This window comes from Euphorbia lathyris, chromosome 6 (assembly GCF_963576675.1).
Source record: "Euphorbia lathyris chromosome 6, ddEupLath1.1, whole genome shotgun sequence".
Lineage (NCBI taxonomy): Eukaryota > Viridiplantae > Streptophyta > Magnoliopsida > Malpighiales > Euphorbiaceae > Euphorbia > Euphorbia lathyris.
In genome coordinates this window covers 21,356,800-21,371,483 of record NC_088915.1, presented here as the reverse complement: position 1 = coordinate 21,371,483, position 14,684 = coordinate 21,356,800, and the positions used below count along the sequence as shown (strand labels likewise).

The window sequence follows — 14,684 nt, the reverse complement described above, 5'->3', positions numbered from 1 at the left end:
CGCCCTCGGCGGTTACCCAGAAAGGCTTATAAAAGAAATAAGAAAGCCAAGGGAGGGGTAAGTTCACATTTTTCCTCAATACGATTATCAATCTACTAGAATTCCACATAAAACTGACTTGATCGTCGGAGAGTTTTTCCGGACATCCTGTCTCCGGTTTTGTTTTGCAGGTAACTACAACGAGGATCATCAAATCAAATCCGGCAAGTTATCAAGTTGTTACAGAATAAACAAGTTTGGAGAATTAGTGAGACACTTGCAAAGTTCATGGAGCTAATATACTTTTATGGACAAATTTAGGGAAACACTTGCAAGTTTAAGAAACTGGTGAGACACTTGCAAAGTTTAGGGAGTCAATCTACTAGTTTGGACAAGTTCAGAGATGAGTGATGTATTAAGCTTTTTTTTATTGAATATTTTATGCATCGCATCAAAACTTAATTAATTGAAAAAAATTCTAACCCAGCCAAATTTCCCCAGTTTCTTAATTATTTATTTTACAGCTATTAGCATAATCTTGATGCTAATTAGTGAATTACTATTCCTAGCCACTAATTTATACCTCTAGCCTTGGAAAAAGACCGAACTACCCTTTGCACTAAAATTGAAAAAACCCAAAACTTCTCAAGAACCCTATACAATAATCGATCAAATCCGGTCTAATTTTTGAACCGAATCATGGATGGTGACAAAAGTCGTAAAGGGAAAGCGAAAATGGTAAGATTTACGGTTTTATTTCGTTGAATTTCGCTTTGATTTGAATCTGTTTGGCATATTTTGAAAATCGCTGGAATCGCAGTCGGGCGTATGAACATCACGCCCGACCTGTGGTTTCGGCGTAAGAGAATCACGTCCGACCAGTGGTGCGGGCGTGATAGCCACATGCCTGCAACACTGGTCGGGCGTGATGCTCGAACGCCCGCACCACTGGTCGGACGTGATGTTCATACGCCCGACCAGTGGTGCGGGCGTGATTTGCATACGCCCAAGGTTTTTTTTTTTAAAATTTACATTTAAATTAATTTAGTGTAATTTATAATTTATATGTTACCATTTTTGATTAACTAGATGTAATTTTTTTTAGACGGAGCGACCTACTAGGGGTGGAAAATCCATCCCGTCATTTGCTCGTCGTCTAGATATGGACGACGAGGATGATACACCACGCCATACGAGATTGCGTGGTATTGATATATCCGGTCGTAGGCGGAGAGGGGCTGTGACGGACCAGTTGAGGAGGGGGCCGATTGTGGATCAGCCCGATATTGATGGATCGGAGGGGGCGACGGATTTTGGTGACAGAGAGCCTGATAGCGATTCTGTGGAGGACTACCTGGATGTGGTAGCCCAGGTACTGCGACAGTCTGCAGCTGCACGTGATCGCGAGGTTGAGGATAGCGATGAGCAGCCGACCCCGGGCAGACAGCCGACCCAGCGCGTAGAAGGTCGCTTTGCGACTACAGGTATTTTTTAGTATAATTTTATAATTTTAGTATAATTAACTTTAGTATAGTTTAGTATAATTTTAGTATAATTTTATAATTTTAGTATAGTTTAGTATAATTTTAGTATTTTAGTATATAATTTTAGTATAACTTTAGTATAATTTTAGCATAATTTTATAACTTTAGTATAACTTTAGTATAATTTAGTATAATTTTAGTATAATTTTATAATTTTAGTATAACTTTAGTATAATCTAGTATAATTTTAGAATTTTTTTTGACAGCAGAACAAGATTTTCATTAACAAGCATTAAAGTACAAAGTGGGTAAAAGAAAATCAGGAGGATCAAGAGACCACTCCTTTGGTTCTGACATAGAACGAGCCACACGAGATAAGGCATGAGCAGCTCCGTTCGCAGAACGACAAATGAAATTGACAGAAACGTCAAGGAACGAATACATCAGAAATTTACAATCATCTATAATCAAACCATATGCAGACCGAAATGAATGCTGCTTAATATGATCCACCACACTTGTTGCGTCGGACTCCACAATAACCGTCTCGAACCCTTTCCTCTTCACCCAACTCAGTGCTTCTCTGATCCCAATCGCCTCCCCTTCGCGAGGGCTGTAATTACCAGCAATACAAAGGGCAAGTCCACCACAGAATGCGCCAGAACTGTCCCGAATTACAGCACCGATGCCGAGGATATTGGATCCCACCACGAGCGATGCATCCACATTCACTTTAACACAAGAACCTACTGGACGGGACCAGCCAAAATGCGCAGCAGCAGACGAAATATTCAAGCCATCAGATCCTCCAGAACCACAGTCGACAGCAAATCGAACTTGTGTGTCGCGCCAGTCCTTTAATGCGTTACAGGCCATAGTAAAAACGACACCATCAGCAATAGTTACCCCATTCCAAACACAATTATTACGTCTATACCATAAGCTCCAAACCAACATAGCCCAAAGACAGCATTTCTCATTACTGAAATTCGAAAAAATCCAACCCATCCAATTGAAGAAAGAGCAGGTATCATGTAAATGAGTTGCAACCATACGAGCCCTAACCCAAATCGAAGCCGCATAATAGCATCCATTAAACGCATGAATAGTGGATTCAGAAAGCAAACCACACAGGGGACACATGGGATTGACATTTACATACCGTCCCCTAAGAGCTTCGACAGTTGGAATAACATTATTACAGGCTCGCCAAATGAGATTACGAACTTTTAACGGGACCTTGAGATTCCATAATTTATTCCACCAGCTCGCTTCAGATGATGCCAAATCTCCACTTAGCATTTTGTAACAACTCTTCACTGAGAAATCACCATGATGTTCAAGTGACCAAAACCAATCATCAGAATTTGACGAAGATACCGGAATACTAAGGATGTTAACCTGATCCGATAGATTGAAGATATCCCGAATGACCTCCACATCCCATCTTCTACCATCTATTGCAAAAAGAGAAGATACTCTTGCTGCTGCTACCTCCGGGGGAAGAGCGGTTGAAGGCTTGCCAAAAGGGTTATTAATTAACCAGGGATCAGACCCGATACACAAATTATTCCCATCCCCCACCTTTCTCCGACATCCTCTCTTCAGCACTTCTTTAGCACCCCAAATACTACTCCATGTGAAGCTAGGATTGCTACCCCTCTCTGCATTAAAGAAATCACAATCTTTAAAATACCTAGCTTTATAAATTCTGGAGACCAAGGAGTTAGGCTCCGTAATGAAACGCCAACCCTGCTTACAGAGCATGGCTAAATTAAAGTCATGGAGCCTCTTAAACCCCATTCCACCTGCCGATTTTGGCAGGCAAATTTTGTCCCAAGCCATCCATCGAATACCTGAGCCGTCTTTACACCACCAGAAGGCATTAAATATACGTTCGAGCTCTCTACACAATGTTAGAGGCAAGAGAAATACGTACATAGCATAAGTAGGTATAGCTTGGAGAACCGTTTTTAGAAGAATCTCTTTACCTCCCCTGGATAGAATTTTTGAATGCCAGGAATGTAGTCTTGCCCAGACTCTATCTTTGATGAACTTCAGCACTTCACACTTATTTCTGCCTATCACAGAAGGCAAACCGAGATACCTACCCTGGTCCAAAGTCTCCTCAACACCCAGAACCGAGCAAATATCACTACGGCTTTCCGCATCAGTACTTCTGCTGAAAGAAATGGCAGACTTCTGATAATTAACAACCTGCCCAGATGCCAGCTCATATTCTTGCAGAACATCTTGAATCACCAAGCTCTCTTCCTGACAAGCTCGGAAGAATAAATAACAATCATCAGCGAAAAAGAGATGACTGACCCTCGGAGCTCGACAAGCAACCCTGCACCCATGCCAAAGCCCAAGTCGCTCTTTATTTCTTATGAGAGCACTAAGGCCTTCTGCACACAGAATGAAAAGATAAGGGGAAAGAGGATCCCCTTGTCTTACACCATGATAAGGAACAATCGGGCCTAGTCGCTTATCCTCAATAGCAACGTGATAACGAACAGTAGTGATACAGGTCATTATCAGCTCAACCCATTGCTCACTGAAACCAAAACGACACAGTATTGCACGAATATAACCCCATTCCAGGCGATCGTAAGCCTTGCTCATATCAATCTTCAAAGCTGCAACACCATACCGCGCTTGTGAAGTGCGATTGAGATAGTGAGTGGTCTCAAAAGCTATCAAAATATTATCTGTAATCGATCTCCCAGGGATGAAAGCGCTTTGAGAATCTGAAATAAGAGAATTCAGCAAAGGTTTTAACCTGTTAGTATAATTTTATAATTTTAGTATAATTTAGTATAATCTTATGTATAATTTTATAACTTTCAGGGACAAGCAAACGTTCCAAAGCTAGTGAGGACGAGAGCTGGCTAGTTAGTGGACCGGTGGATGGTGGTCCCGTTCACTACAAGAAAATTGCTTTTTGGCAACGGAGAAGGTTGTTGCAAAAAATATTTTCAGCAACGACAACGCATGTTTCGCAACGACTTTCAGTTGTGGAGAAACATTCCGTTACTAAAGGTTTCCGCAACGACATCTCGTTGTTGCAAAAAAATATATATTTGGCAACAACACATGTTGTTGCAAAAATTTTGTTGTTGCGGAATATGGAATGCATGTTAGAGAATAAAATTTATTTTTTGCAACAATAAATGTCGTTGATGTAGATATTTTATATTTTGCAACAATTTGTGACGTTACTATATATTTAGACTTTTAGAAACAACATTTTGTGTTGCTATATATATTTCATTTTCGCAACAATTCTTGTTGTGGCCATAATGTTGATTTTTGAAACAAAGCTTATTGTTGCTATTTATTTTGACTATTTGCAACAATTGTAACTGTTGCTAATATTATTTTAATGGTAACAACTTTTATGTTACCAATATTATATAATTAAAATTGTTTCCATAAATAAGTATTTTAATTACAATCCTGTTATAGCAATAAATGTATAATACATATATATTATTAAATTATTATATATAAATACAAAATTGGAATATAATCCAACATTAGTATACATTAACCATAATTAATTACCAATATAATATATATTCTTTGCAAATGAAAAAGCATTCAGTACTTATTACATTAAATTAATTTAACGTATCATCATCCAATAGTAAAAAAATATCTAACAAAAATTAAAGTTACAAATTCACTATCTATATAAAAAGTGATCTATTTTTCTTAAACATGAATTCGCTTTTACACTTGGAGAAAATGCACTAGAATAGGTGAGGAGTTTGTCTCTGAATGGCTAGTAAACAGTAATAGATGATGGAACTTTTCGAGGCTTCCACATTGCATGTATAATTTTCCTACAATCAAGCAAATAGTATGATAATTAATTCATATCTTAGTTTCATCCGAATAACTGTCAAATCAAGCAGTTCAAATTTTCAGTTGGGAAAAATTAAAATTGATTTTGTTTAACAACATTAATGGTAAAATTGTATCATTTTGTATGTTTGGAATAAATTTGTACTTTCTTAAAAACTTTAGGACCAAAATTGGACATTATCCTAGAGTAAGGTACAAATAAAGCAAACTATGAAATCGGTAACCCACTAAATTATACAATTAACATTGATTATATCTATGGTAGAGGCCAACTAGAATTTAATTAATGCTTATGGAAACTAGTTACTCCCTCCATTCCATTATATAAGTCATTCTAGGGTATTTCACACAAATTAAGAAATATATTGGTTAACTAAAAAAAATTCTATCTCATGTCACTATTGGGCAATAAGCATTGGAATATTAAAAAACACATGTACCAATACAAAAAATAATTCTCTTTCATGTCACTATTGGACAATAAGTATTGGAATCCTAGAATGACTTATATTTAGGGAAAAAACTAATTTGCTATAATGACTTATGTAATGGAATGGAGGAAGTACTATTTATTTTATTTTATTTTTTGAGCAAGAAAATCAAGACTTACTCTGTGATAGCCCAAAGTGCAGAGGATATGGAAACAAATCTTCTGTCCCTGAAATGCTATCCCCTTTCCTGTCCTCCATTCAATTAATTACATGTGTCCAATTTTATCCTAATCAGCATTTAGATTAATTAATCTCTTAACTAGAGTTAAACTCTCATTCTAACAGATTTTAAAGATCCACGTATCTCTCTTTATCAGTTCAGTTCGACTTTCTCTCACTTAGATTGCTCTGTGATCGAAAAATCTTCGGTGATTGAAACCAATTTGTTTTGAATTCTGAAAACGTGATACAATAATAATCGAGTTTGCTTTGAGTTTAAAATCTGTTGTTTGAATTCTGCAGAAGTAATTTTTGCTTTGATGGAAAACAGAGAGCCACATACTATTTAGCTGTGATTGAAACCAATTTTCGTTGGTTGGGTTTTGGAAACAGAGGAGCATACAATAGCAAGTGAAGAAATTCCACTGATTGAATTCTGCAAAGGCCATTGAAACCCGAGGTAGGTACACTTTGCTGTAAATTCTATGTTGTTCATCATTTTAGGAAACAGAGGCACCTGCAACATCAAACAAATCTATTTACTGCAAGGTTGAGATACATAATCTAGTTAGTTTTTGATAAAATATATATAAGGAATTAATATATATTAAAAGTAGTAATTAATTACTCTAAGTGTTGTAGAAGAAATCCATTATCAATGCCATGAATTTAAATTGATATGTAAAGAATCTTCCATAATTTTCTTAGTTCATGTCCTGAATAAAATTAAATAACTGCACAAGAACTTAAATTACCAAATTGTAGATATATTAAAATTTGCTTGTGTGAATATAATTAGCTTCAACACCATGCCTTTTAAGTTGATCTTGTGTCTCATAATTTGATCTTGTGGGCCTTGAAGGTTGTAAAGTTTCTTTTATTTTATTTTTCATTTGAATTTTGTTTATTGCATTCCATGACCAACTATTATTTGTTGTAATTAGTGTTCTCGAATACATTTCAAATTCTTTTTATTATCTTCTATAGACTTAGGATAGATTGTTGCAGTCTTTATAATAAAAATATAGATTATTGCAGACTTATCATGGTTCTTGGTTTCATGAATTTCTTGGATAGGTTTTAATGATTGAATCATTAGGTATGAAAAGGTTTTTTACTAGAAATATTCACCATTTACGGGGATAATACTGCAATTCTTAGTATGGTTCTACATTTGCTTAAAAATATTACAAAGTGTTATAGTATTCATCATTCACATGAATAATACTGCACTTGTTAATGTGGTTCTACATGTTTCATTTTAATATTATGAATATTACAAAACCTTCTTAAATTTGAAGGTTTTTCTGTCTCTATATTTGTCCAAGTTAACATGATTTGGAGGCTTCAAAATTTTACTAATCATTTTATTGTTTCTTTTATTTATCTAGTATTTTGTGAAAGAGTTTTGATTGTTGAACTCGCCCATGAGTATCAATAGCCAACATCGTAGCGAGACAGTATCAACAGAGGTAGTTATAGTTCCTCTTTTATTTATGTATTGTTGTTTTGGTATGAAAAAAAAATTGTGAACAATTTTGAGTGTCTCACACATTGATCATATATTTCTTGAAGGAGGTTGAAGCAGAATATACTAATAACGATGGAATATCTAGCAAACTAAATTATGAATACAGTGAAGAAGAATCACATGAAGGCGGCAAGCCTTGTGAGACCGACTCTATTCATTCAAGAATGCTTCAAGACTTGATTCCTGTAGTTGGTATGGAGTTTGAAACAGAAAAGAATGCACATGACTTTTATAATCGATATGCATATAAATTTGGTTTCGGTACCAGGTTAAGTAAAGCGCATACATCATCTAGTGGCTTTTTGAAAGATAGAACATTTGTTTGCTCAGCTGAAGGTAAACGTCAAAAAGACAGGAGAAATATGTATGTTAGAGTTCATCATGCAGAGACAAGATTTGGTTGTGGAGCAAGAATGAAGATTAAGTATGATTCATCGTCTGAAAAGTATGTTGTTTCAGAATTTATTGCTAATCATACTCATTTGACTTCAACTCCTAGTAAAACACATCGATTTCGGTCACATAGAAGCATATCTCTGTCACATAATGTTATGGCTGATATGGCTGATGATTCAGGATTAGATCCAAAAGAAACTCTTGAGTTATTGAGTAGACAAGCTGGTGGACGTGAGCATCTTGGATTTATTGCAGAAGATTATAGGAACTATTTACGTTCAAAGAGAACAAGGGAGATGAAGTCAGGGGATACAGGTGGTGTATTAGAATATCTGCAAAAAATGCAATCAAATGTTCCTAGTTTTACCTATGCTATACAAGTTGACGTAGATGATTTGATAACCAATATTTTCTGGGCTGATGCAAAGATGAAGGTAGACTATGATTACTTTGGTGATGTTGTATGTTTTGACACCACTTATCGAAAAAACAAAGAAGGAAGACCATTTGCAATGTTTGTTGGTGTTAATAATCACAAGCAAACACTTATTTTTGGAGCTGCATTGTTATATGACGAGACTGCAGAAACTTTTATGTGGTTGTTTGAGACTTTTGTAAATACAATGTTAGGAAAGAAACCAAAAAGCATATTGACCGACCAAGATCCTGCAATGGCTAAAGCTTTAGCCACTCAATGGCCAGAATCACATCATCGGCTATGTATTTGACACATATATCAGAATGCTGCTAAGCATCTTAAATGTGTCTTTGAGAATTTTAAGGATTTTGCTAAAGACTTCAGTAGTCTAATATATGATTATGAAGATGTGGAAGACTTTCTAATAGCTTGGCAGAATATGCTTGAAAAGTACAAACTCCAAGCTAACTCATGGTTGAGCCGGTTATTTTCTATGAAGGAGAAATGGGCTTTAGTCTACGGGCGTGAAACATTCAGTGCAGATATAACTACTACCCAACGCAGTGAAAGCATGAATAATTCTATCAAAAGGTATGTGAGCTACAAGTATGATTTGCTGCGATTTTTTCGTCATTTTCGACGATTAGTTGATGATCGTCGTTACAAAGAGCTAATAGCTGATTTTAAAGCAAGTCATACTACCCCTGCATTATCATTTCCTGTAAAGATATTAAAGGATGCATCAAAGGTATACACGCCAGCAGTCTTTAAATGGTTCCAAGTTGAGTTATGTAAAGCTCATGATTGCACCTCTAAGTTATTCAGCGACATTGGATCTATGCGGGTATATGAAGTGAATGCTCATGGAAAGAATTTCCATCATACTGTGAAATTTAATTCACTTGATAGTACTATCACATGTAGTTGCAAGAAATTTGAATTTGCTGGAATTTTGTGTTCACATGCTTTAAAAGTTCTTTCAACTAATGATGTGAAGACCATTCCTAGGCAATACATTTTAAAGAGATGGAGAAAGGATATTAGAGATCAAATACCAAAGGTGTCTTGTCCAAATTCAAATGATGATGATGATCTAAAGGGAAAAATAGCAAGGCGTTATAGAGACTTGGCCCGGTTACACATTGAATTAGCAACAATTACTGTCGAATCTGATGAGGCTTATGAAATTTCTTTAAATTCTGTTCAGAAAACATTAGTTGATGTAAAAACATCTTTAAGGACCCGTCAAAAACCTCCTGAAGACATCTCAGTGATCAACAATAATACACATGAGGTTGTTATTGATGAGTTTGGTGAGCATATAGTGAAAGGAATCAAGACCAAAGAAAAAATTGTTCGTAAGGAGGATTCTATAAGACCAAAGAATGCATTGGAGAAACTTGTCGGGAAAAAGAGATCTAAGAAAGATGTAGATATTTCGCCAAGACACCAAAGAGAACCACAAATAGATCAACTTAATGTGACCCCTCAATGTGTTGATTCCATAAGAATTCCTGCTTCACAAAATCAAATGAATGAACAGGTACCACATTTTTCGACTATTGCTACTGTTTGGAAATAGGTCTGAAGCCTTTTTTATTTATGTTTTGATAATTTGATTAATTAACTTGTTTAAACTTCTATCTTCTTTTTTCAATATGTAACAGATACCTCAATATGCATTGTTGAATGGAGTTCAAATTCCACATGATTTACCTTTTCACCCACAATTCAATTCTGTTGCGTTTCCTCCACGGATGCAATTTACATCGCCTATTTTGTGTCCAACCATGCAGTTCACGCCACCCTATCAATATCAACAGGTTCTTTCAAGTGTTTGTTATTTAATTAGTTTAAGGCCTGCTTGATTAATTCTTATTACTTATTTTGCTATATGTTTTTTCTTGTGCCATGTTGTATAGATTTTAGGAGGCTCGAATGTTGGTGCATCTTATCATCAAGGCTCTATGATGACTTATCAACCACCTCTTACATCAGATTTGAATAGAGTTCCATCTGCAAGTATGTATTGTCCATGTATTTATGAGTTAGAAATATCTAGCATGTTAAAAATATTGATTTCATAAAATTTTGTGAAATATAATTTTGTGATTGCAGGCACAACTTCTACTGAAGAACATAACTTGCTGAACATAAACCAAGATGGATCATGAGTAAAGAAGGAATGATATTTATTGTGTTTGGAAGGAGAGGAATTTTTGTTTTTTTAACAATAAGAGTTTGTTATGGTCTGATTTATCAACAGTAACTGCACTTTTTGTTCCAATTTTTTTTAATTGAAGTGAAATTTCTATGGCTTGATTTATCAAGAGTGATGGTGTTTAGATTGTTAGTTTGACAAGCAATAGATTTTTCTAATGCTATTTCCTCATACGAACAATTTAGTTAATGTCACAGATAAGTATACAGTTCAGATGTATTTATCAATTTTTGTTATTATCAGTGTTTCTTTCTCTATAAAATATCCAATTTTGATAAAATGTGCATTAATTGTGTTATTATTTTTGCTTTACTGTGAATGAGTAGCAGATTCTGGCCATTCAAAATGCTGCTTTTTTAGAATGAGCATTAGTTTCAGGAAGAGGAAGCTATGCACCATTCATTTTGTGGATGGAAGACATGTTTTTCAATGTTCAGCGTCTGCCTTATTTATAATTGCTGTTATCAGGCAAATTTGAATCTGATTGACAGTATCTGAAGCATTGGATTAAACAGGTCAATAAAAAAAAAAAAAAAGGGCGGCCTTCCCTTGCCAATTTAATTGGCAAGAGGCCGCTCCTAAGACTCGAACCCGTGACCTCTGGTCACACGGCAACAACGTTTTACCGTTGCGCCAAGGCTCGCCCTCTGGATTAAACAGGTCAATATTAGGAAAAAATATGGAGTAAAACTTAGTAATTGTAATTTATGCGCTGGTCTGGGTTTCTTGTGCATCAATACTGATTTGCTTGTAATTTTAGAATGATTGGTCTATATGTATACCAATCATCTAGGAAAATATATTACCTTTTGATTTCGTATCTAGATTATTACAGATCTAACTTAATATTGAGCCTTAACTTGCTTAAATATGCAGCTTGACATCTAAACCAGATTCAAACTGCAGAAGAGTTTTTAGTTTATTTGGTGAAGTAACATGATAACAAGTATAAGTTTTGTTTAAAGGTAGGTCTCTATAGCTCCCAATCATCAACAACACCACTGTGGTAGGAAATATACAAGACCAAGTAAACATTTTCAGATTTTATACCACCACGTCTAATGATTATGCCATATAACTTCACTCAACTCACTTGTTGAAGCAGACCAAAGGGTAACATTTAATATCAAAAATAATTTTTTTTTTTGCATATCATCCTTATAATAATCGACATGTGCTTGATATCTCTTCAGGCAGGTTGAAATGAGTAATTGCATAATCCTTTCGAAAAAGAAGCATAAATCATGTTATAATATGCAGATTAATATGTCACTGAAACCATATTATTCAATTTCGAATCTTGTTCCAGAATAAAAGATCAATAGATTAATATATGTTTTACAGCCAAAATTAGAATATAAGTTTAAAATGCAGGTGGGTCTCCTTTTTGATGTTTGAAGTCCTAAATGCCTTGCTGTTGTTGTTGCCTTCCTGTTTGCTGATGGTGCTAACCAAACTGTTGCAAATAGAGAATCTTCTGAATAAGTGACAGCATGTTGCTCTTCATATTTTGACACAACACTTTAAGTATTTGGATATATAGCTTCTTCAATGGAAGGTTCAAATACAAATCCCCTGCCGTATTATATTCCTGATTTTCCTTCATTTGTCTTCTTGTAATACTTGTTCAAATTTTTCAAGCTTTTCCCTGGATTTTTTCCCACTCCTTTAATTAAAAAAAATAAATAAATTATAATTAGAACAATCATACAAGCAACACATAAATTACAAGTAACTATGGAGTGAGTTCATCATGCAACAATGGCCTACAAATTTGTATTTAACTCAATTTAGCATACCACTTACAAACTTTTGCTAAACAAAGATAAAAGTTATTATGGGTATTTGCTAATAGAGGTTTAAATGCTACTTAATTACTTAATTAAACATGTATAAGGTCAATCATTCACATTTTCAATTGGGGAAAAAATAGTAGAAATGGAGGTGTACATGAGCCTATGCATACTTATTTTTATTCCTAAGGCAAGAAACTGCTACTGGTATGGATGTTTTTGCTTATACGAGGTTGGTAAGGTGGAATCTTCGCTCGGCGAAAAAGAGTTTCCAAGAATGGTAGTTTTTCAAATTTTCAGTTGCAAATGAAGAACACCAAAGAGAAGGAGGATTTACCAAGATACTAATCCAAATTTATTAATTTTGCACATCACCATTCTTCACTGAAATATTTTCACTGTTTCTAATACAACACACATATATTTATATTTATATATACAAGCAGTTAAAAAAAACAGGTAGAAAAAATCAATAATTTTATGCAATGAACAAATAAGAAAATAAAATAGCACCATCAGTCTGTAACTGAGCAATCATTTTCTTAGTCTGTTAACTTTTTTCCTTGAAGTTCAGGGGGAACAACAAAATTAACAATCTGCAAAGCCAGCCCTCAGCTACTACAATGGTTTTAACAATTTCAAATAGAAATCGTTCTAATTAATTATAATTCTAGCCCAAACCAAAATCGTTTTAATAATTCCAATCACTCTAAATTTTGAAACAATAAAAATTGTTTCTGCTCCCAAAATTTGCAATCGGAAGAGGAAGAGAAAGAAATTGGAAGAGAAAAGACCTGAATTCTAATTCTGCTCAAAAGTCTTGGCTCTTTACGGAAGAAGAAGTCGAACTGTAAAAAAAAGGAGAGAAAGTCGAACTTTGATCCAGGTAAAAATTGTTTCTGCTCCCAAAATTTGTAATCGGAAGAGGAAGAGAAAGAAATTGAAAGAGAAAAGACATGAATTCCAATTCTGCTTAAAAGTCTTGGCTCTTTACGGAGAAGAAGTCGAACTGTCAAAAAAAAGGAGAGAGAGTCGAACTGATTACCTGGATCTTTAAAATCTGTTAGAATAAGAGTTTAACTCTAGTTAAGAGATTAATTAATCTAAATGCTGATTAGGATAAAATTGGACACATGTAATTAATTGAATGGGGGACAGGAAAGGGGATAGCATTTCAGGGACAGAAGATTTTTTTCCAGAGGATATTAGTGGCTCATGTGAAATAAAGAAACTGATTCATTGGACCGAAGTGGGTTACACCTTCCGACCTGTAATCACCACATAAAAGAAAGCAAAGCAGAGGATTAAACAAAAGCTAAGTATAATCTGAATGTTAAATAGATAAAAAAAAAAAAATTATGCAAGCTATATAAATTGTATAACTGAACCAAGAAAAGCCAAGCTAACTGCTTTCCAAGTTGGACCCAGGAAACCATCTAGCACTTCAAACCACTAATGGAAAATTTACAAAAATAAAAAACAAGTGATAATAATAACCTAGATGTTTGTTTTTACATTAAAGATGGAGTCATAATCTCCATTGTTCTCCTCTTTCTCTGCATTTTTAACTGCATCAAAGCTATCACATCTATGCAAACATTTTGTCTTTATGGACCTGTAAAAAGTGTGAAACAATGTATTAAGAAGCCAAAATGAAGGATTTTTAATTAAACCCAACACCATGAAGCTAAATAAGAGATCAAGGGTCTGAAAATCATCCTTTTTTATTTATAGCGGATGAAGATAACTACAAACAGAGAATTTCACTAAAATTGTACCTTTATTGACAACTGTGTATCATCCTCTAAATCTGCAGCTATTCTTGAAAATGAAAACGACAATGGACAAAAGAGCATGATATCTCGAAACCCACAAGGGAGAAGGAGCTTAGAAACATACGCCATTGCCTCTGCCCTAGAGTTGGAGGGGATGACGAGAGAAGTTGATGATTGATGCAAAGAGATAATTAGCATCGTTGAGAGAGTTCAGATCTCCATTGACGGCGAGAGAAGCGGAGAGAGGGCAACGAATCGATCTTCAGAGAGAGAGAGAGAGAGAGCGGCAGAGTGCAATTGAGAGGAGCAGCAGCTGAAAAGTTTTAACTTTTTTAACTTAATGGTTATTTTTCTTATTATTTATATCATTGTATATTTGGAGGGAATTGTTTTGTATTTGGTGGGAATTATTTTGATTCCAAATAGTTGGAGGGAAATGAAATTTTTTTTTCAATAACAAATGTTGTTGCAAAAACTTATAACTTTTTACAAAATTATCATTTCACAATATTAAACATAATTTTTTCACTAAATAATCGTTATTAATTTTTTTTAAATGAATAATCA

The 14,684-nt window shown here is 34.7% G+C and overlaps 1 protein-coding gene and 2 long non-coding RNA genes across 3 annotated transcripts; 2 read left to right on the top strand and 1 right to left on the bottom strand.

The window, feature by feature from the left end:
• Nucleotides 1–6,291: 6,291 nt before the first annotated feature.
• On the top strand, nucleotides 6,292–7,849 carry LOC136232326 (uncharacterized). The gene is made up of 3 exons (XR_010690465.1): nucleotides 6,292–6,443; nucleotides 7,375–7,455; nucleotides 7,559–7,849. It is a non-coding gene; the product is annotated as an uncharacterized lncRNA (long non-coding RNA).
• Nucleotides 7,850–7,927: 78 nt separating this feature from the next.
• LOC136233385 (protein FAR-RED IMPAIRED RESPONSE 1-like) lies at nucleotides 7,928–10,778 on the top strand. Its single transcript, XM_066023019.1, has 4 exons — nucleotides 7,928–9,871; nucleotides 9,996–10,151; nucleotides 10,251–10,350; nucleotides 10,447–10,778. The coding sequence occupies exons 1-4, from the start codon at nucleotides 8,768–8,770 to the stop codon at nucleotides 10,500–10,502; spliced, it is 1,416 nt and encodes a 471-aa protein (XP_065879091.1). The 5' UTR covers nucleotides 7,928–8,767; the 3' UTR covers nucleotides 10,503–10,778.
• A 1,015-nt stretch (nucleotides 10,779–11,793) lies between these two features.
• On the bottom strand, nucleotides 11,794–14,431 carry LOC136233244 (uncharacterized). Its single transcript, XR_010690740.1, has 3 exons — nucleotides 14,121–14,431; nucleotides 13,137–13,957; nucleotides 11,794–12,215 (listed from the first exon to the last, which is right to left on the bottom strand). It is a non-coding gene; the product is annotated as an uncharacterized lncRNA (long non-coding RNA).
• Nucleotides 14,432–14,684: the final 253 nt, after the last annotated feature.